The 22315-nt window shown below is 43.2% G+C and overlaps 1 protein-coding gene across 1 annotated transcript in view; it reads left to right on the top strand.

The window, feature by feature from the left end:
- The window catches only part of LOC102417138 (zinc finger protein 112), a 47784-nt gene extending 25469 nt beyond the window's left edge, over positions 1-22315 (top strand). The window contains exons 7-10 of the mRNA XM_023743569.1: positions 6519-6581; positions 16041-16167; positions 16844-16969; positions 19104-22315. Coding sequence (XP_023599337.1) covers positions 6519-6581; positions 16041-16167; positions 16844-16969; positions 19104-21076 — 2289 coding nt within the window. The 3' untranslated portion in view covers positions 21077-22315. The remainder of the gene's footprint in view (positions 1-6518; positions 6582-16040; positions 16168-16843; positions 16970-19103) is intronic.

The following is a 22315-nucleotide window of genomic DNA, read 5'->3' as shown; positions in this document are numbered from 1 at the left end:
TGTTTTTAATCTCCATCTTTCCATCAAAGCCTTTTGATCTGACTGGTTTCTGAGTTATAGCCTTTACTCAATTTAACCTCCTTAGGCAGGATCTGTAATGAGTTTGGAGGACTTTAATTTTGTCAAGTTTTCCATCCCCATACTTCTCCCACTCACACAAAGAAAGGAAAAACATTGAATTTTAGAAATATTTAATCAAACATATTGATTATGAGGGTATGATTGCCTTTTATTTGGTGGTCTCTTCAAGAACAATGTATATTGTTGGTGGTAATGAAAAGTATAAGCTTGTTAGAGAAGAGTTAGTGACACAATATATGTCAAATATGTACTCGGGCCAGGTAGCTCAGTTGGTTAGAGTGTCGTCTCCATAAGCCAAGGTTGTGGGCTCAATCCCCTTTCAGGTCAAATACAAGAAGCAGCCAGCTGTCTGGCCAGTGTGGCTCAGTGGGTTAGAATGTCATCCTTTGTTGGAAGCTACCCATTGTCTTCACTATCAGAGAAGTGTAAACAAGGAGCCCGGAACGCTGGTGAACTTTGAGCTCTGGCAAGGGCCAGAGCTATGCACCAATTGTTTAGTCGAGACAATGGTGGCTCAAGCAATTTCCTGACCAAATAGTCTACTTTTCAGATAGTCTGTCTGTTACCAGAATTGCCTGCCTGACTAAGGGCTATATGTGTATCCAAAATTGAATAAAAGGTTGGCAAGGCCTGGGCACCAGTGGAAGTCCTTCCCCTTGTGTTGGGCTTCCCACCTGGCCCCCAATATTTCCAAATTATTATTTCTTGTCTTGTCTCTGTCATTTGCACGCAGCCCTTCTCCAGATCCCGAACCCTGAACCACGCAGGATGTGGCTCGCACAGTCCTGTGCCCTGTAATGTCCTGGGTTTGATTCCCAGTCAAGGCATGTACCTTGGTTGCAGGTTCAATCCCCAACCCCAGTCGGGTACCTGCAGGAGGCAACCAATTAATGTTTTTCATATCATATTTCTCTCTCTCTCCCCCTTTTCCCTCCCCTCACTCCCTCCCACTTTCTTTAAAAATCAATGGGAAAAATCCTTGGGTGAGGATTTTTTAAAAGCAACCAATGAATGCAGAAATAACTGGAACAACAAATTGATATTTCCCTTCCTCTACCTCTAAAATAAATAAAAAAATTAAAAAACTTTTAAAAAATGTCAAATATGCATACCCATCTGGAAATAATAAAGTAATTTATGATAATATAGAAAGGATGTGTACAATGAGGGTAATTTTTTAAACTAGAAATACATAGGAGTTTAGATAAATTTCTCTATCTATAATATGTATGTAAGAGATAGTATATAAGAGACCTAAAATGATAGGAAAGAATCATGCATATTGTTTAGTGAAAATGGGGATCATAATAACCAGTTCATTTAAGTCTGTACACATATATATTCAAATACATGTTTAATAGATAATGTGTGAAAGATTACTCACCATCATGTATACAGTGGTTTTCTCTGGCAAGCAAAATTCATAGAACTGTACACTAAGAAGAGTAAATATTATCATATGTAAATTACACTGCAATAAACTGGCTTAAAATTAATGCCTGAACATCATGTATAAACTGGAGAGAAAAATTCAATGTGTAAATGAAAATCTTTTAAAATTCAAATTCATTCAGATACATACTGTGACTACTTTTTTCGATCCTCACCCAAGGAGTAAGGATATTTTTCCATTTATTTTAGAGAGAGTGGAAGGGAGGGTGGAGAGAGAGGAGAGAGAAACCTTGATGTGAGAGGGACACATCGATTGGTTGCCTCCCACATATGCCCAGACTGGGGGTGGGGTTTGAACCTGCAACCCAGGTACCTTCCATTGACCAGAATCCAACCCCTGACCCTCTGGTGTGCAGGCTGATGCTCTAACCACTGAGCATGTTGTCCAGGGCCATAATGTGAATACTGTGCCTCATGTTATGTTTGCAAATATTTCTGTATAATATTTTTTAAAACTAGAATTATACTATGCATACTATTTTCTAATTTGGTGTTTTTAAACTTTTATTTATTTTTAATATATTTTTATTGATTTCAGAGAGGAAGGGAGAGGGAGAGAGAGATAGAAACATCAATGATGAAAGAGAATTACTTATCAGCTGCCTCCTGCATGCCCTCCACTGGGGATCAAGCCTGCAACCCAGGCTTGTGCCCTAACCAGGAATTGAACCATGACCTCCTGGTTCATAGGTTGACACTCAACCTGAGCCACACCAGCGGGGTTGCTACATTCTTTTAATGGATGCACAGTATTCTACTGTTTATGTGTTAATTTTTACTAAACTTATTTCATACAGATGAATGTTTTTCACTCTCCTAAAATGTCAATGAAAAGTTGAGAACCCCAAAATTTACTCTATTTCAATTCTATCACCTCCTGTAGTAACACAAAGTAATCAATTGTCATAGAAGACTCACATGAATCACAGTTCTTAGACAACAGTTATTAATGGTTCAAAGTATATAAGCAAAAATCATAGACAGATATAGCTTTCCTTTTAGGAAGGGTCTCAAAACCACTAAAAACATACCTTCCTCACTGTCCCATTTCCTGCACTGGAATGAATTTTTGAGAATAACATATGAACATAAAGTGTGTTACTATTTGTCCAAATTAGTCCCAGATGTAACATTTCTCTTTTGAGAGGTGGAAATGAGGAAGCATAACTTTATAATTATGCATTGGGAATCATTTTGGCTTCAGAGTAACAGTGAACATCAACATGTGTGTGATGCATGTCAGCTAAGAGGAACTGGTTTGGGAACTCTTAGACTTTATATTTGACTAGAGGCCCAGTGCATGGATTCATGCACTGGTGGCATCCCTCGACCTGACCTGCAGGCATTGGGCCAAAACTGGCTCTCCGACATCCCTCGAGGGGTCCCAGATTGTGAGAGGGCACAGGCCAGGCCAAGGGACCCTACCGGTGCACAATCGGGGCTAGGGAGGGACCGCGGGAGGGCTCCAGGGCATGTCCGGCCCAACTTGCCCAGTCCTGGGGCTGATCAGGCCAGCCAGCCAGGTAGGGACCACGGGAAATGTAGTTGCAGGAACTCCTGGTCACATTACTTTAAGTATATGCAACTCATTCTCAGGATCAGTGATTCTTTTATATATATATATATATATATATATATATATATATATATATATATATAGATATATATATTTTAAAATATATTTTATTGATTTTTTACAGAGAGAAAGGGAGAGGGATAGAGAGTTAGAAACATCGATGAGACAGAAACATTGATCAGCTGCCTCCTGCACGCCCCCTACTAGGGATGTGCCCACAACCAAGGTACATGCCCTTGACCAGAATCGAACCTGGGACCCTTCAGTCCACAGGCCGATGCTCTATCCACTGAGCCAAACCAGTTAGGGCTGTATACTCTTGTTTATTTGCAATAGGCAATTTGAACAGACTAGTGATACCACAAGAATCCATACTAACAGGACTCAATTATTCAAAACAATGAAGAGCCACCCAGAAGCAGTGCCATGCAGTGCACTCTGGAAATCAGTCTGTCTCTCTTTGGGTTTCTGTCTGAATTAGTGCTTCCCGTGATCTCAATTCAGGATATTACATATGCACACATCACAATATTTTCTTTTTTTTAAAAAAAATTTTTATTTTTTACAGAGAGGAAGGGAGAGGGATAGAGAGTTAGAAACATCGATGAGAGAGAAACATCGATCAGCTGCCTCCTACACACTCCCCACTGGGTATGTGCCTGCAACCAAGGTACATGCCCTTGGCTGGAATCGAACCTGGGACCCCAAAGAGTCGGCAGGCGGACGCTCTGTAACATCGAGACAAGCGAGCTCGGGAACCATTATTTCAGACAGAAACCCAAAGAGAGACAGACTGATTTCCAGAGTGCGCTACATGTCACTGCTTCTGTCAAGCTCTTCATCGGTTAGAATCTTTGAGATCTTTTAGTATGCATTCTGTAAGTTCCTCGAATCTTTGCATGAAGACTGTCGCTCATCAACAAAAGTCTAGAGCCCTAACCGGTTTGGCTCAGTGGATAGAGCATCGGCCTGCGGACTGAAAGGTCCCAGGTTCAATTCCAGTCAAGGGCATGCACCTTGGTTGTGGGCACATCCGTAGTAGGAGGTGTGTAGGAGGCAGCTGATCAATGTTTCTCTCTCATCGATGTTTCTAACTCTCTATCCCTCTCCCTTCCTCTCTGTAAAAAAATCAATAAAATAAAATAAAATAAACATGTCAAGAAATCTTAGGTGTCTTTGGATTAGAGGAGGTAAAGGAATTAAACACTATTCTACACTCCCCCTCCTCCCCTCCACTCCTGGCTTGCACAGTTTGGACACTGAAGATTGAGACTTCCTACATACTTGTCATTACCATGTTTTCCCTTTTTTCTTTTAAGTGGCCGCATTTTTTAAAACCCGCAATTATTTTCTCATAAGTTTTAAGAAATGAGTAAAGCAAAAAGGAATCTGACAGTTAAGCGCCAGACAGGTGACTCCATCGGAATCCTCTCTAGTCAAAACTAGCCGACGGGTGGGAAGAGCGGCCCTGCGAGCTGCATTCTGGGAAACGTAGTACCGGAGTGCGTGAAAACTAGGCGCTTCCTCTTGGGGATTCTGGGGAATGTAGTCCAGGAACCGTGAGTAGCCCGAGGCACTTCCGCTCTCGGAAGGCGAGGTTGGGGCAGAGGTTCTCGCACTTAGGTGAGTTAACTCCGCGTCCTGGCGCTCTCTCCGAACCTTCTTTGCCTTGGCGCGGGGCGAGCAGTGACTGGGTCTTCCCTCCTGAGTAAGGGGAGCCCCGGCCAACCCCCGAGGGGCGGACGTGGAGGCGGCGGCGGCGGCGAGCATCCGCTCAGCTGAGCCTCCCGAGTCGGGGGCGGGCTTGCGAGGTATCGGAGTTTGAGAGTCTCCTGCTCTCTCTGCTCCCCCAGGTCCTCCCCTGGAAGACCCGACAGCCAGCTCTGCCTCCTGCTCTTGGTAAAATATTGGGCGAGTTCCTTGATCTCTCCTTGCCTCAGTTTCCTCACGGCAAAAAAAAAAAAAAAAAGGATTACTTCTTCCCAATGGTGTTTTTATGAGAATTAAATGAGGTTGTATATAAGGAGCTTAAAAATAGAGCCTCGTGCATAGTAAAATGTTGGCTGCTAACCATAAATTCTGTTGTAAGCCTCAGAAAGGCGCCCTGTTATTCGGAAGCTTCTGTGAGCCCGGGATGGGGTCGGAGCTCACTGATGATGCCTGGATGTGGGCTGTTGCTTCTGCACCTGGACCCTCTCTAGCCTCTGGGCTTCCGCCGACCCTGGAGCAAGTCCTCCGTGGAAACAGCCGTGCAATTGGAGAGAAAAATAGTATTAACAGCATGTACCTGAATTGCACGGAAACAGTCGTGACCTCAGCTTTGCAGCGTGCCTCACTACACGTGTGGTGGGGCCCCAATCAGTGTGCAATGTTGTGTAATAAGCCCGTGTTGTTGATTTAAATGCAACAGGATTTATCAGGCTGAGGTTTTTATTAGCCATTATTTACCTTCTTGCCTATGGGAGAAGAAACTTTGTCTAGACCAGTGGTTCTCAACCTTCCTAATGCCGCGACCCTTTAATACGGTTCCTCATGTTGTGGTGACCCCCAATTTCATTGTTACAAATTGAACATAATTAAAGCATAGTGATTAATCACAAAAACAATATGTAATTATATATGTGTTTTCCGATGGTCTTAGGCGACCCCTGTGAAAGGGTCACAGGTTGAGAACCGCTGGTCTAGACTCTTCCAGCTTCATAACATTTGCAAGTAATTATACGCGTTAGGAGAAGAAAATCCGTGGCACTTTAACTGTCATTACTAACAAGGAATTATCTGTGAGACAACCACTCAGAATTAGATTTTTCCGAGGGTAATGGGGCAGAACAATCATCTTTGAATTCTGGGTTTCTTAAAAGAATGATTTTTTTAGAAAGTCACTTTGTGTCTTTTTTTTTTTTTTTTTTTTAATCACATTCTAGAGAGTTTTTTGAATCCTAAACGCCTGCTTGTCTTTAGCTGCAAGAAACAGGGAATACCGGCGTTGTTATTATCCCCACTTATAGGTGACTGGAATGAGGCGCAGAGAGACAAATGACTTGCTCAAGATTTACACTGCTGATGAGTAGAAAGTAATACACAGACATGCCAGAATTTGAACCCAGGCATTTTGGCCCCATTGAGTTATACTGCCTGCCTGCCTGCCTTTCATTTCCTCCAATACCCAGGTTCAGGAATATTCTGGAACGTCAAGACGCACTTGGGGTAGGACTGTTTTAAGTAATGTTGATGAACAGTGGCAGCTGGCTGGGGTCCAGGGGAAGCTGGAGTCCAGCCCCTTTTCTCACTTAGCTTCGTGGTCACTGCTCTGCCTAGAGAAGGGGGCACCACTTTGTGCTCCTATGAAGGGCCCTGTGGACTGGCAGCATCCGTAGCCTCTCTCTCATGATGTCTTTCCCTTCCCCAGTGTTGCCTTCCCAGAACTCTGCCTTTCCTCACAAGGAAGAGGAGAAAAATGATCAAGTTCCAGGTGAGTTGGGTCTGCTTTTCTGTTTCTTAAAATGACATCTCATTTCACAAAGGTCGGACACGCATGTCTTCCTGGGAAGGGTAAGAGGGAACCAAAGGCACTTGACAAATTGCTGTATGACAGGCTCTTGCTATTTGCTTATTTCCAAATAATAGTGTGAATAGGTATTTTTTTTTACATTTTTAAAATTAAATGTTTATTGTTGAAAGTATTACCTATGTCCCCTTTTTTCCCCATTGATCCCTTATAGCCTGCCCCAACCCCCGCCCCAGGCCTCCACCACTCTGTTGTCTATGTTCATGGGTTATGCATGTATGCAGATAAGTTCTTTGGTTGATCTCTTCCCCCTCACCCACCACCTTTCCTTCCTTCTGCGATTCAACAGTCTGTTCCAGGCTTCTATGTCTCTGAATCTATTTTGTTCAATAGTTTATTTTGTTTGTTAGATCCAGAAGTTTTTTTTATATATTTAGGTGCTCCTTGATTGGGTGCATATAGTATGTTTACCAGGGTTATAGCCTCTTGTTGGATCGGTCCCTTTTAGTATTATGTAGTGAACTTTATTGTCTCTTGTGATGGCCTTCATTTTGAAGTCTGTTTTGTCAGATATGAGTATTACTACCCCAGCTTTTTTTTCATTTCTATTTGCATGGAAACATTTTTTTCCATCCCTTCATTCTCATCCTGTTTGTCTTGTTCTGAGGTGGGTCTCTTGTAGACAGCCTATATTTGGGTCAGGTTTTCGTATCCTTTTAGCTACCCTGTGTCTTTTGATTGGAGCATTTAATCCATTTACATTTAAGGTTATTATTGATAGGTAATTATTTATTGCCATTTTATTTATTTATTTTTAAATATATTTTTATTGATTTCAGAGAGGAAGGGAGAGAGAGAGAGAAACATCAATGATGAGAGAGTATCATTTATTGGCTGCCTTCTGCACGCCCCCTACTGGGGATCGAGCCCACAACCCCAGCATGTGCCCTTGACTAGAATCGAACCTGGGACCCTTCAGTTTACAGGCTGACGCTCTAACCACTGAGAAAAACTGGCTAGGGCTATTGCCATTTTAATTCTCTATGCCAATGATTCTCTTTATGTTCTTCTCATTACAGCAGTCCCTTTAGCATTTCTTGCAGTGCTGGTTTGGTAGTGACAATCTCCTTTAGCCTTTTTTGTCTGGAAAGCTCTTTATTTCACCATCTATTTTGAATGATAGCCTTGCTGGATATAGTAATCTTGGTTTCAGATCTTTGCTTTTCATTACCTTGAATACTTCATGCCATTCCCTTCTGGCCTGTAGAGTTTCTGATGAGAAATCATCTGACAGCTTTATGGGAGCTCCTTTATAGATAACAAATTGCTTTTCTCTTGCTGCCTTTAAGATTCTCTCTTTGTCTTTAAATTTTGGCATTTTAATTATGATTGACTGGGGATGGGCCTGTTTGGGTTCTTCTTGCTTGGGACTCTCTGTGCCTCTTGAACTTGTGTGACTTTTTCCTTCAGCAGGTGAGGAAAGTTTTCTGCTGTTATTTCTTCAAACTCATTCTCTATCCCTTGCTCACTTCCTTCTCCTTGTGGCACTCCTATCATGTGAATATTGTTATGTTTCATTGTGTTCCATAGCTCCATTAAGCTGTCCTGTTTTTTAATTTTTTTTTCTGGTTCTCTGATTGAGTGATTTTTTTTTCCTATCCTGTCTTCTAATTCACTGATCCGATCCTCGGCTTCCCCTAATCTGCTGTGTTTTCCTTCCACTGTGTTCCTGTTAGTGCTATGACATTCTTCATAGTTACTATCTTTTCTCATGCTGTTGAGCATCTTTGCCATCATTATTCTGAACTCTGTGATAAATTTCTTTTTAATATTGAAAGTGTTAGACATGCCCCCCCTGTGTCCCCCATTGACCCCTTCTAGCCCACACCTGCCCCCTCCCCAGGCTTTTATCAACCTATTGTCTGTGTCCATGGGTTATGCATATATGCGTACAAGTTCTTTAGTTGATCACTTCCCACCCACCCACCCTCCCCTGCCTTCCCTCTGAGATTCCACAGTCTGTTCTATGCTTCTATGTCTCTGGAACTATTTTGTTCATCAATTTATTCTATTCATTAGGTTCCACATATAAGTGAGATCATGTGATATTTCTCTTTCTCTGACTGGCTTATTTCACTTAGCATAATACTCTCCAGGCCCCTCCATGCTGTCTCAAAAGGTAAGAGAGCCTTCTTTTTTACTGCTGCATAGTATTCCATGGTATAATTGTATCACAGCCTTTTTACCCACTCATCTACTGATGGGCACTTGGGCTGTTTCCAGATCTTAGCTTTCGTAAGTTGTGTCGCTATGAACATAGGGTTGAATACATTCTTTCTGATTAGTGTTTTGGGTTTCTTAGAAGTGGAATCACTGGGTCAAATGGCAGTTCCATATTGAATTTTTTGAGGAAACTCTATACTGTTTTCCATAATGGCTGCACCAGTCTGCATTCCCACCAGCAGTGTACTAGGGTTCCCTTTTCTCCACATGCTCACCAACATTTGTCATTTGTTGATTTGTTTTAGGTAGTCAGTCTGATAGGTGTGAGGTGATACCTCATTGTCATTTAAATTTGCATCTCTTTGATGATCAGTGACTTTGAGCATTTTTTTTCATATGTCTCTTGGTCATCTGTACGTCCGCTTTGGAGAAGTGTCTGTTTAGGTCCTTTGTCCATTTTGGTAAATTTCTTATCTCCATTTCATTTAGCTCTTCTACTGGAGAATTCTCTTGTTATTTGAGGCTTGTTTTCTTGTCTCCCCATTTTGACTGCCTGTTTGGGTTTGTGACTCTATTAGATAGATCTGCTGTGTCTCCCAATCTCTAGTATAGGACAGTGTCAGATGCTGTTTCTGATTGGCCCAGCATACCCTCTTTGGAGCATTCAGCAATCCACAGCTTGTGGCTCCCTCTGTTGGGGCTGGGTGCCTTTGGAAAGGACCAAGTTCTGCTTTTTCTAGCCCCAGGCCCTGAATTAGACCAGGCAAAGACTCAAAGTCTCTAGAAACCTGCCTCTGCCTGCAGTCTGATTGTATTTGGTCTTGATTAGCCTCAGGCTGTCAACCACCGTGTGGGGGCAAGAAGTTTTCCAACGTGGTGGGGCAATTGCTTCTGCCTGCAGGCTTATTGTTATTCTCAGTCTCTCTCTTTTTTAAAAAAAATATATTTTATTGATTTTTTACAGAGAGGAAGGGAGAGGGATAGAGAGTTAGAAACATTGATGAGAGAGAAACATCGATCAGCTGCCTCCTGCACACTCCCCACTGGGGATGTGCCCACAACCAAGATACATGCCCTTGACTGGAATCGAACTTGGGACCCTTCAGTCCGCAGGCCGACGCTCTATCCACTGAGCCAAACCGGTTAGGGCTATTCTTAGTCTTTTAATGGGCCTCAGAAACTCCCCAGGGTGGGCCAAGGGGTTTTCCAATAGGGTGGGGCAACTGCCTCCTCCCCCCACCCCCCACCCCCACCCCCGGCAAAAACTGCCTGGATAGCAAAGGTCCCTCAGAGAAAGATGTCTTCTGCAGTGTGAGGGAATGACTCAGAATAGGAACCTGGGGTGTCTACTTTCCAAGGTCTAACCCCAGAACTCCCAACCCTGGCTTTTGCTCATGCAGCTCCAGTCCACTCTGCCCTCCCTCTGCTGGAACCCAAGGTGAGTGTCTGTACACAAAATTTTGTGCATTGGTCCTTTAAGAGGTGCCTGCATTTCCAGCCATCTCTCCTTGGCAGACATCATCCCTAAAGCTTTTCACAGCCAGATGTTCTGTGAGCACCTTTCTCAGTTCTGGTGCTCTGGACTGGGGAACCCAGCTTGGGGTTTAGACTCCAGAATTCTCAATGGGAACCTCCAGAGCCGAGATATCTCTCCAGAACTTCAGCTGCTGTCTGTGGGAGCCCGGCCAGCCTTTCGCTCCTCTGCACTTCCTATCAGTCTCCATGTGGTCTCCACTTTCTGTCCATGGTTATAGGGATCTCTCCAGCTAATCTTCAGTTGATTATTCAGGATGGTTTTCTGTGTTTTAGTTGTTATTCCAGTTTCTTCCTGGGAGTGTGTCAGTGTAGCATCCACTTACTCCGCCACCATTTTGGAATCTCCCAATAGGTATTTATTTTAAATAAAAAAACAACAACTCCCACTCTATAAACATGTTTACTAATTTGTTGTTTATTTTTGCACATATCTTTTTCATTTTTATTTACACATATATATTTGTAATCTCAGCTTACCATTTTGGATTTTTTTAAAGTTTAATTTTATATCACCTGTGACTTAAATGGCCACATCATTTTCCACAGTATACCTAAGTCAATGTAAGAAACATTCAAGCCTCTGAAGAATTTTTGTGTTTGAGTCAAACCTGTCGACAATTGCTGGGAAGTAAAATCTCAACAGATTGAGAAAATGCTCTAGAGCAGTGGTTCTCAACCTTCTGGCCCTTTAAATACAGTTCCTCATGTTGTGACCCAACCATAAAATTATTTTCGTTGCTACTTCATCACTGTCATGTTGCTACTGTTATGAATCGTCATGTCAATATCTGATATGCAGGATGGTCTTAGGCGACCCCTGTGAAAGGGTCGTTTGACTGCCAAAGGGGTCGCTACCCACAGGTTGAGAACTGCTGCTCTAGAGAATGGCAGTTTTGCACCTTATTTTTTTTTTAAATATATATATATATTATTGATTTTTTACAGAGAGGAAGGGAGAGGTGTAGATTGTTAGAAACAGCAATGAGAGAGACACATGGATCAGCTGCCTCCTGCACACCTCCCACTGGGGATGTGCCCACAACCAAAGTACATGCCCTTGACCGGAATTGAACCTGGGACCCTTGAGTCCGCAGGCTGATGCTCTATCCACTGAGCCAAAGAGGCTAGGGCTGCACCTTATTTTATACATTACAAGAAAAAGAGAAGACATAAGTGGGTTACATGAAAGCCACTGGTGACAGTTTAGGGAGGTGGGAGAAAGTAAAGTGGGGGGGCAGTGGGGGGAACCTCTGGGATTGGATAAGAAGTAAAATGATAGACACATACTTCTTTTACGTAGGTGGGTGCAGCATAGTTAATGGTCAGCGGTTAATAGCAATGAGGGGATTTGTGGTGTCCGATCTGGTGCAGTGCCTGTGCTTTGACATTGCAAAGGTGTGTTATTACAGATGCAAAAAGACAGTAGACAGGCTCAATTAAGGTAAAGGTTGACTTTTGTCAGGGAAGATTCTAGCCTAGGACATGACTACCTGCCATAAACTGCTTTTAGTTAAAAAGTTTTAATTTTAGGGAGACCATCCTTTGAGGTTGCTTTCGGTCTCTGAGTTTTTAAGGCTGCCATGCAGGCCTCCCCTGAGCTTGTCAGGTTTAGTATGTGGCCTCTTTTTGTCTGCACCTAATATTTTCCTCTATTTTTGTGTTTTATGAATTTTACTTTAAAGTTGTTTGCAATGACAGTTTTCTAACATAAAACCCTTTTTCCCCCAAACAGAAATTCTGAGAATTCAATTTTTTTTCTCTCCTTAAAGTTGTAGGGACTGTTTTCTGATACATGGTGCCTCACATTTTGTGGGAAAAAATATCTAAAGTATATCTTGGTGCAACCAAGTCCAGATGATACTGAACTCAGAGAAAAGAATTTTAGTTGTTTTCAAACAAGAAGAGCTACATTCTTTCTTTAATTCTAAGTTAAACCATGTATGCATTATAGTTAAGTTTCTGTTTTTTTTTCATTGACATGTTAGTATATTTTAAAGAAGTACATCCTTGGTCTAGCACCACCAGGGACTTGCCAGGCCTTTATTCTGTGGAATAGCTGTGTGAGGATATAGATGGTCTTGTTTGCATTCTATTTTTATTGATTGATTTTAGAGAGAGGAGGAGATAGAGAAAACATTGATTTGTTGTTCCACTTACTTATGCATTCATTGGTTGATTCTTGTATCTGCCCTGATTGGGGATTGAACCTGCAACTTTAGTGTATTGGGGGGTAGGGGGGGAGCACTCTAACCAACTGAGCTACCTGGCCAGGGTTTATTCATATTTTAACATAAACAGATTTGTGAACATTCACATACCTACTGAAGTCCACTCAGACCCCGGGTGACACCTGTTAACCTAAAAATAAAAGGCCAAAGTGAGAGGCAGCAAACTTTCGTTTGAGATCCAAAAGAAATAGGTATTGGGGAAGCAGAGATTCAGGCAGAATCCCAAATATTGTTCCCATTAGGAGACCAAGGGAAGGGATATTTATGAGAAAGGAAGGGGAATAATTACACGAATAGAAGGAAGGAGTTCCTATGGGTGTTAATAAGCTAAGGATAGATGTCTGCAGGTGCAGATAGGATAACGCAGTGATACTAATTGTAAAGAATGTCTGGGCTGGCCAGTTAGTTCAGGCGGTTAGAGTGTAGTCCCGATTCACCGAGGTTTCCCGTTCAATCCCCAGTCAGGGCACATATAAGAAGCAACTAATGAATGTATAAATAAGTGGAACAAATCGATGCTTCTCTCTCTCAAATCAATAAAAAATAAAAAAGAATGTCTGCTTTCCTGCTAGCTTTGCAAACAGATGTTGAGATGCAGTGCTGCGTTTGGCCCAGCGCAAAGGTTATGTTGCCTCCTGTTACATCCCAAAGGCTTGAGAAGCAAAACTTACAAAGCAGTTCCTCTGATGGCTGCTCGGATTCCATTCTGAAGTGGATCTGTTTAAGTTATTTTTACACACTAAAGGTTCAGTTACCTGAGCCAGGAGTTTCAGGAATCCAGCTAAGGTAAATGGAGAGACGCAGGCGAAACGAGACTACTATATTGAGGGCCCGAGGCCACGCTGCGTGTATACCTGGTATGCCTGGTGGATGAAGGGCTCCAAAAATAACATTGCCCCTCCCTTGGGGCAGCTTTCTTAGCACCTGTCTCTTCCCCACATGTGTCAACGGGTTGTTCAGTACACAGATGCTCAGAACTCCAGTCAAATGAAATACAGAGATGAGCAAAGTCTTCAGATACATAATTTTAATTTCCATAAAGAAAAATGCCATAGGCCGGCTGGAGTATCTCGGTTGAGCATCGTCCTGTGCACCAGTTTGATTCCAGGTCAGGGCACGTACCCAGTTTACAGGTTCCATCCCTGGTCGGGGCATGTACGGAAGGCAACAAGTAGATGTTTCTCACACTGATGCTTCTCTCTCTCCATCCCCACTCCTATTCTCCCTCCCTCCCTCTCTCTCCATTCCTTTCTCTAAGCATGTTCTCGGGTGAGGGTTAAAAAAGAATAAAAGCCCGGCCAGTGTGGCTCAGTGGTTGAGCATTGACCCATGAATGAGGAGGTCACAGTTTGATTCCCTGTCAGGGCACATGCCTGGGTTGTGGGATCCATCCCCAATAGGGGCCTGTGCAGGAGGCAGCCGATCGATTTTCTCTCTCATCAGTGTTTCTATCTCTCTCTCCCTCTCCCTTCCTCTCTCTGAAATCTATTTTTGAAAATATGAAGAAAAAGTAAAATGATGTACACAAAGTTATGAGACAAATAGGAAATAGGAATGGGGGTGAAGCTGAGGATTTATAAATGCAAGAAAAAGGCTTAAATGTTCGCAATAGGAATCTTCCTGATGCATGAGGATATGAGCAAATGAAGTGAACAGGCAATATGTGAAAAACATATCCAAAGATGATCTTTTTTTAAAAAATTGATTTCAGAGAGGAAGGGAAAGATAGAAACATCAATGATGAGAGACAATCATTGACTGGCTGCCTCCTGCACACCCCCCACTGGGGATCGAGCCCACAACCCAGGCATGTGCCCTTGACTGGAATCGAACCCAGCACCCTTCAGTCTACAGACTGATGCTCTATCCACTGAGCCAAACCAGCTACAGCCAAAGATAATCTTTTAAAAAAGTTAAATAAATGGGAATTTAAAAAAGAACTGTTTTTACCATTGACTAAATTACCCAAGATTTAAAAAATAAGATAATGTTGAATTTTGGCTGGAGTATGGAGACTCGGAGCACTTTTAACCTCTCAAAGGAAAGGTTAATTGGGATAATTGCATTATACTAGCAAAACAAAGGTGCATATTTTTTTGCAACACAATGGCCACTTCTTGGAACTGATCCTAAGGCAGCGGTTCTCAACCTGTGGGTCGCGACTCCTTTGGTGGTCGAACGACCCTTTCACAGAAGTCGCCTAAGACCATCTTGCATATCAGATATTTACATTACGATTCATAACAGTAGCAACATTACAGTTATGAAGTAGCAACGAAAATAATTTTATGGTTGGGTCACAACATGAGGAACTGTATTTAAAGGGCCAGAAGGTTGAGAACCACTGTCCTAAGGGAAGACCAGACCAGCTGGCTGAGATCTATGTAAAAATATGTTGTGTGCAGCATTATCAATCATTTAAAATTTTACATTATTGCATTATTTGGTTATTTGTTATGGTTAAATATATTATAGATCATCACTTTTATGAAACACCTGGCAGCCCTGACTACTGATAGTAATAATAGTGATGGCTGACATTTACCGTGTACTTCATATGTGTCGGGTACCGTCCTAAATCCTGTGCATATTCTCATTAATCCTTCCAGTGCCCTGTGATGTCCTGTTATACACATGAGGAAACTGAGAAGTGAGGTGGCTTGTCCAAGGTGACAGAGCTAGTAGTGGACAGAGCCTTGGAGTGTGAACTGAGGCAGTTCGTCTCCAGAGCCTGTGCCCTTAACCTTGCCAGGAACGCTGCTGCTGTTGGCAGGCACAGCGTGTTCCCAAGGACGGAGAATGCGTTACATACCTGCTCCAGAGGGGTCCTGGAAGCCTGTGCGACTGGCAGACATTGACGAAATGGTGGTACTACCAGGGAGAGGAGGAGATAGGCTCTATTACGTACCGTTGGATCAAAATTAACTCAGTTTCGTACAATATCTGGCACTGTCAGTCTAATTGTAAAACGTGTATGCCATGATTTAACAGTGACTGTTCTAGAGGCTTTATTTATTTATTATTGATTTGGGGGTGGGGGGAGAGAAAGAGAGAAAGAAACATCAACTTGTTCCACTTATTTATGCACTCACTGGTTGATTCTTGTATGTGCCTTGACCAGGGATTGAACCTGCAACCTTGGCTTTTTGGGGTGATGCTCTAACCAACTGAGCTACCCGGCCTGGGCTCTAGAGGCTTCATTTAAGGACATAAAGGGCACCGTGTTAAATGTGCACAAGATTTTTTTATGTTTCTCTTAGTTTCTTCCTCTCCCTCCCTTTATGGTGTGATTGTGGCAGGGGAGGAGGAGAAACTCTACTAAAATGAGTTCTGGGTCCGGTAGAGTCTGGAACAACATCCTACTATCTCCTCCACCTTCTCAGTGCTACCCTCCTCCCAGATGTAAAACAGAGGTTACGTGTGTTCGGTGTTGTAGGAGCCGGTGACGTTCAAGGACGTGGCTGTGGTCTTCAGCGAGGAGGAGCTGGGGCTGCTGGACTCTGTCCAGAGGAAGCTGTACCGAGACGTGACCCTGGAGAACTTCCAGAACCTGGTCTCAGTGGGTGAGGACGGGTGCCCTCTGTAACATGGCTTTGTCCATTGAGCAGGGTTTCTCAGTTGACACTGTTGACACTGTGGGCCAGGTAATTGTAGGGACTGTCTGTGCATTGTAGGATGTTTGTTAGCATCCCTGGCCTCTGCCCACTACTTCACGGCTTCAGGACCCTGTAGAGACCAGTTTTCCAGTCTATTAGGAACATAGAGACAAGAGGTTTCTAGTCTTTGTTCCAAGGCAAACACTTGTCTTTTGTAATTAATTATAAATGAACAGTTGAGCTTGTCTGTACCTGGCTCCTTATTTCACATATCTTTTTTTTAATCCTTACCAGAGGACATGTTTTTATTGATTTTAGGGAGAGAAGAAGCAAGAGGGGGAGAGAGGAGAGAAACATCGGTTGCACCCTCCCCACCCCCGTATGCACAGTCTTGGTAACGCCCTGACCAAGAATCGAACCCGTACAGGACGACACTCCACCGGCCAGGGCTCATACATCTTTTTTAAACTTGTGGGTCATGACCCGCTGCTGAGTTATGAAATTAATTTAGTAAGTTGCATCAAAATGTTTGATAAACACTGTGTTGGAGGAGGGGTAGAGCCTTCCATCATAGGATTGGAACCCCAATTTGTTTTAGTACTTTTTACCTTTAATGTCCCACTTAAATCTTGTCTTTTCACAGGGCATCTCTTCTCTAAACCAGATGTGATATCCCAGTTGGAGAGAGAGGAGCAGCTTTGGATGACGGAGATACAAACTCAAAGAGGTAGGCATTCAGCGGAGAATTGTGCAGCCAGAGTCCTTGAAGGTAAGAGCCCATTATTCTGTCTCTCTTCTGGGTGATCTGTTCTCCACAAGGCGACCTGAGAGACCCTTTGAAAACACCAGTCACAGACCCTGGCCAGGTAGCTCAGCTGGTTAGAGTATCGGCCGGAAACACCAAGGCTGTGGGTTCAATCCCAGGTCAGAGCATATGTAAGAATCAACCCATGAATGTCAACATGAGTGGAATAACAAATTGATGTCCCTCTCTCTCTCTGTCTCTCTCTAAAATCAATAAATAAAAAACAAACAAACATCAGTCACATTATGTCTCTCCTCTGCTTCACAGCCTCCACTGGCTTCCATTTCCCTCCAAACAGCACCCAACGTATTGAAGGGGCCAGGAAGGCCCTGTCGTGTCGGCCCATTCACCTGGCTGTACCACTGTACATTTTTCTCCTTTCATTTCCCTCCCTTTGATGCTGCCAACTTGACTTGTTCCTGACATTTGGTGATTATGCTTCTGCATCAGGGTCTTTTACTTCCTTTTCTTTGGCTGGAATGCTGCTTTCCCATAAACCCCCAACCACTCTCTTACTCACTCACGTCTCTGCTCAGAAGTCATTTCATCCAAGTCCTTCTGTGACCACTCACTTCCCGTGTTCCATCCTGGCCGGTGTGACTCAGTTGGTTGAGTGTCATCCTCCCAGTTCGATTCCCAGTCAGGGCACATACCCCAGTTGTTGGTTCGATCCCCAGACTGGGAAGCAACCTATTGATGTCTCTCACACCGATGTTTCTCTCCTTCCCTCTCCCTTCCTGTCTCTCAAATCAATAAAAATATATTTTAAAAATAAAATAAAATACTGTCTTCTCTTTACTCTCCACATCCTTAACTCACCTAAGCCATTAGTTGGACATCCCCCGAAGGCTTCCGGACTGCCAGAGGGATGTCTGACTGCCAGTTTAGGCCCCTGGGGGGAGCGGGCCTAACCCATCAGTCAGACATCCCCCAGGGGGTCCTGGACTGCAAGAGTGTGCAGGCCAAGCTGAGGGACCCCCTGAGTGCATGAATTTTCATGCACTGGGCCTCTAGTTGTATTATAATTACCTACACTGTTCAGTACAAGAACATGCTGTGCAGGTTAGTGGCATAGGAGCAATAGGCCATACAGCCTAGCTAGATTTCTGTAAGTGCACTCTATGATGTTTATATAGTGACATACCCATATCTCAAAATATATGCCTTTAAGTGATGCCTGACTCTGGGTGGGTGTGTGTGTGTGTGTGTGTGTGTGTGTGTGTGTGTGTGTGTTTTCCGTTTACTTTGGTTTAATGTGCTCTTGTTTTTCTAGTTTCTTGGAGACCCGTGTTGTGTATAAATGTCCCTTTAAGTACTCTTTTAGTAGCAAGTCACAAATTCATTATCATTTAGTTCAAAATGCCCTTTATAATGTCTCTTTGTTTTGTGATGCAGTTTATTTAGTAGTGTCTTAATTCTGACTTAATTCAGTTGTGGTTAGAGCATAATTTGTATGACTTGAGTCCTTTTGCAATTGTTACAACTCGTTTCATGACCCAGAATATGGTATCTTTTGGAATAGGTTCCATGTGCACCTGAAAAGAGTGTTATCTGATGTTGGTTGATAGTATTGTTCAAGTTTTCTATATCTTCACTCAGTTTCTACTTATTTTGCTATTTATTGAGAAAGTGAATTTGCACACCAATTCCAGGTGTGCAAGTTGTACAGTGAAGGACTGTAGTTGAGGCATATATTTAGCTGATTTGTGTAGATACTACTCTGAATCAGTAGCTATAGCTGAAGAGGAGACTTTTAATTTACCATTTTTATAGGCAAGAAAATCAGTTTCTCCTTTTCTGAAAACTTCCAGGTTTGTTTTTATGTTGCTCTGCAGCTGGCTGATATCTACCTCCTACCCTATTAGACCTGTGGTTCTAAATGAATCTCATCAATGCTCAGCCTGAGGTGGTACCAAATTTAATGCCATTTTAAGTGTGGCTTTTGCTCTCTTGTTTGCTCTGACCATTTTTCAGGAATCTCGCAGTTGTTTTTGCTGGTCTCGAGTAGTGTTTTTATATTTCAGTGGGGGAAATGAGGACTGGGAGCTTCCCAGCCCGCTTTCTTGCTGATGTCACTATCTGTCCCTGATTTTTTCAGGAGGCAGGAATGAAAATGAGATGGAGACTCTTGATGAAGCGGGAGGAAGGTGCCTTTCTTTGGGAGAGCTCTCATGCTGGCAGATCAGGAGACATGTTGTGAGTAAATTAACGAAAAGTCAAGTCTCCATGCTACATGTTCAAGAAAAGAGTTCTCAGTTCCCCAAACAACTTAATTCCCCCGGTCAGGTGGGGGCAGGAATCTCCATTCAGGAAGACAGCTGTGTAATGAGTCTTACGGAGAATCATTCCAGTATTAATGAAAGTCAAGCGTTTACAACAGGGAGAGCTCAGAATTCTCAGAGTAACATATATCTGAACGAGACACAGAATTATCAGAGCAGTTGTAAGCAGATGCCAGTGAAAAACAAGTTATGTGTATTTGCTCCATGTGCTAACATCTTCAGTTGTAATTCACACCACCATGATGATGATAGTACAGTACACAAAAGAGAGAAAGCTCACAGCAACAAAGACTGTGGTGAAGACATCTCAAATGTATCATCTCTTGCCCAGCTCAGTATAATCCACACGGGACAGAAAACCTACCAGTGTAGTGAATGTGGAAAAGTATTCAGTGATAGCTCCAGACTTGAAGTTCATCAGCAGTCACACTTGGCAAAGAAGTCCCTTCACTGTAGTACCCGTGAGGATACCAGTTATAGCTCAGCCGTTCCCCTTCAACAGTATGTTCACGCAAGAAAAAAACGCTATTGGTGTCATGAGTGTGGAAAGTGTTTTAGTCAGAGCTCAAATCTGCAAACTCATCAGAGAGTCCACACGGGGGAGAAACCCTATTCGTGCGTTGAGTGTGGGAAGAGCTTTAACCAGACCTCACATCTGTACGCTCACTTGCCTATTCACACCGGAGAGAAGCCCTATCGATGCCAAAGTTGTGGGAAGGGCTTCAGTCGTAGCACAGATCTTAATATCCACTGCAGAGTCCACACTGGAGAGAAACCTTACAAATGCGAGATATGCGGAAAGGGCTTCACGCAGAGATCACATCTTCAGGCCCACGAAAGAATCCACACGGGAGAGAAACCATACAAATGTGCAGATTGCGGTAAACGCTTCAGTTGTAGCTCAAACCTTCACACCCATCAGAGAGTCCACACTGAGGAGAAACCGTACAGGTGCGATGAGTGTGGGAAGTGCTTTAGTTTGAGCTTCAATCTTCACAGTCACCAGCGAGTCCACACGGGAGAGAAACCATATAAATGTGAAGAGTGCGGGAAAGGATTTAGCTCAGCCTCGAGTTTCCAGAGCCACCAGAGGGTTCACACGGGGGAGAAACCGTTTCGCTGCAATGTGTGTGGCAAAGGCTTCAGCCAGAGTTCATATTTTCAAGCCCATCAGAGAGTCCACACTGGAGAGAAACCCTACAAATGTGAGGTGTGTGGGAAGCGCTTCAACTGGAGCTTGAATCTTCACAATCATCAGAGAGTACACACGGGAGAGAAGCCCTATAAATGTGAAGAGTGTGGCAAGGGCTTCAGTCAGGCCTCAAACCTCCAAGCTCATCAGAGTGTCCACACGGGGGAAAAGCCATTCAAATGTGAAGCGTGTCAGAAGCGGTTCAGTCAGTCTTCACATCTTCAAGCCCACCAGAGAGTGCACACTGGAGAGAAGCCATATAAATGCGACACCTGTGGGAAGGCCTTCAGCCAGAGGTCAAATCTCCAAGTCCATCAGATCATTCACACCGGGGAGAAGCCGTTTAAATGTGAGCAGTGCGGGAAGGAATTCAGTTGGAGTGCTGGGCTCAGTGCCCACCAGCGGGTCCACACAGGAGAGAAGCCCTACACCTGTCAGCAGTGCGGGAAGGGCTTTAGTCAGGCCTCACATTTCCACACACATCAGAGGGTCCACACTGGAGAGAGACCTTACATATGTGACGTATGTTGTAAGGGCTTCAGCCAGAGATCACATCTTGTGTATCATCAGAGAATCCACACTGGAGGGGATCTGTAGGCATGCGAGGCGCGACATGGCCTTTAGTTTGAGTTCACATCTTGGTCCCCAGTAGAGAGTCTGTGCTGGTGAACGTGAAAAGCTCCTTCAGAACTCAGGAGCCTCGAGGAATGGCCGCGGGAAAGCAGCTCTATAAGACGTGTCTCAACAACGCAGTTGGGGGGATGAATTCTTTGTAAACATCAGATTTCACATGAGAGAAACTGGTTTCATAAAATGGTAAATGGTGACACCAGAGTTTTCAATGTCCCGGTTCCGAAGAACACAGCAGAAGGATCTTACATTTCATTGGAGTCACCCAGAAGAGAGGGCGTATGAATGGAGATTATGTGCAGCACTCGAACAAAAGTATATGTGGCAGATTTAATGGACAAATAAAATTTAAGCCAACTACAATGTAACCTCCATGTAATAGAGGTGTTTTTCACCACTACCAGTATGTCTACCTTGTAGAACTGCTTGGCTTGTATGAGGTGCCCATCAATTACTGAACAAAGTAGAGAAAACCACTATAATGACAAGTATTTGAAAATTCTAGTCAGTTCCCTACCTTAAATTCATAACAGCATATGCAAAAAGAATCCTGTAATGCTGCCATCCACAATAATACAAATTAATTTCAACAAGACTTCTGAATGGCTCCTATCCCCCATTCAGCCTGTTTTTTGTACAGTGTATTATCTGTGTGTACAGTATAATACTTAATCATTGGTTTGTATTTTATAGACTGAAAAGTACTGGTTTTTATTCATCTACTAACATGATCCTGAATTTATACAATTATAAATTTTGATCCCTAATTCATTAGGGTACAGTTTTACTGTAACTCTTTGAAAATGTTAAAAGTAGTTACTAATGACAGAAAGTTTTAGTGAACTTGAACTGTGAGTAATCAGTTTCTTCTCATTTTCATGCAAACTTAGGTCAAAGTGCCTATGCGTAGCTCTTCATCCATTGCGACTTTTCAGGCAGGGGCCTTGGCAGGTTTCATGGACGTCACTTTGTCACATTCCACCCTCATTCTTCCTGCTAAAATGGGGAGGAGGAAGCAGGATAAGAAAGTTTTTTTAAATTTTTATTGAAATTTCACTTAACTGTAACAGTTTCGGTAAATTGTCACTTTCACAGCATTCCGTGTTCAACGCTTTCTCTTGGTCGAAGTGGACATTAGCTGGTCAGTACGTATCAAAATACCCTGTGACCCAGCAACCCTACCACTGGAGGTTTTGCTTAGGAGAC

The sequence above is a fragment of the Myotis lucifugus genome, unplaced genomic scaffold (genome assembly GCF_000147115.1).
Source record: "Myotis lucifugus unplaced genomic scaffold, Myoluc2.0 scaffold_402, whole genome shotgun sequence".
In the NCBI taxonomy this organism is placed as follows: domain Eukaryota; kingdom Metazoa; phylum Chordata; class Mammalia; order Chiroptera; family Vespertilionidae; genus Myotis; species Myotis lucifugus.
This window is presented reverse-complemented; position numbering and strand designations above follow the sequence as displayed.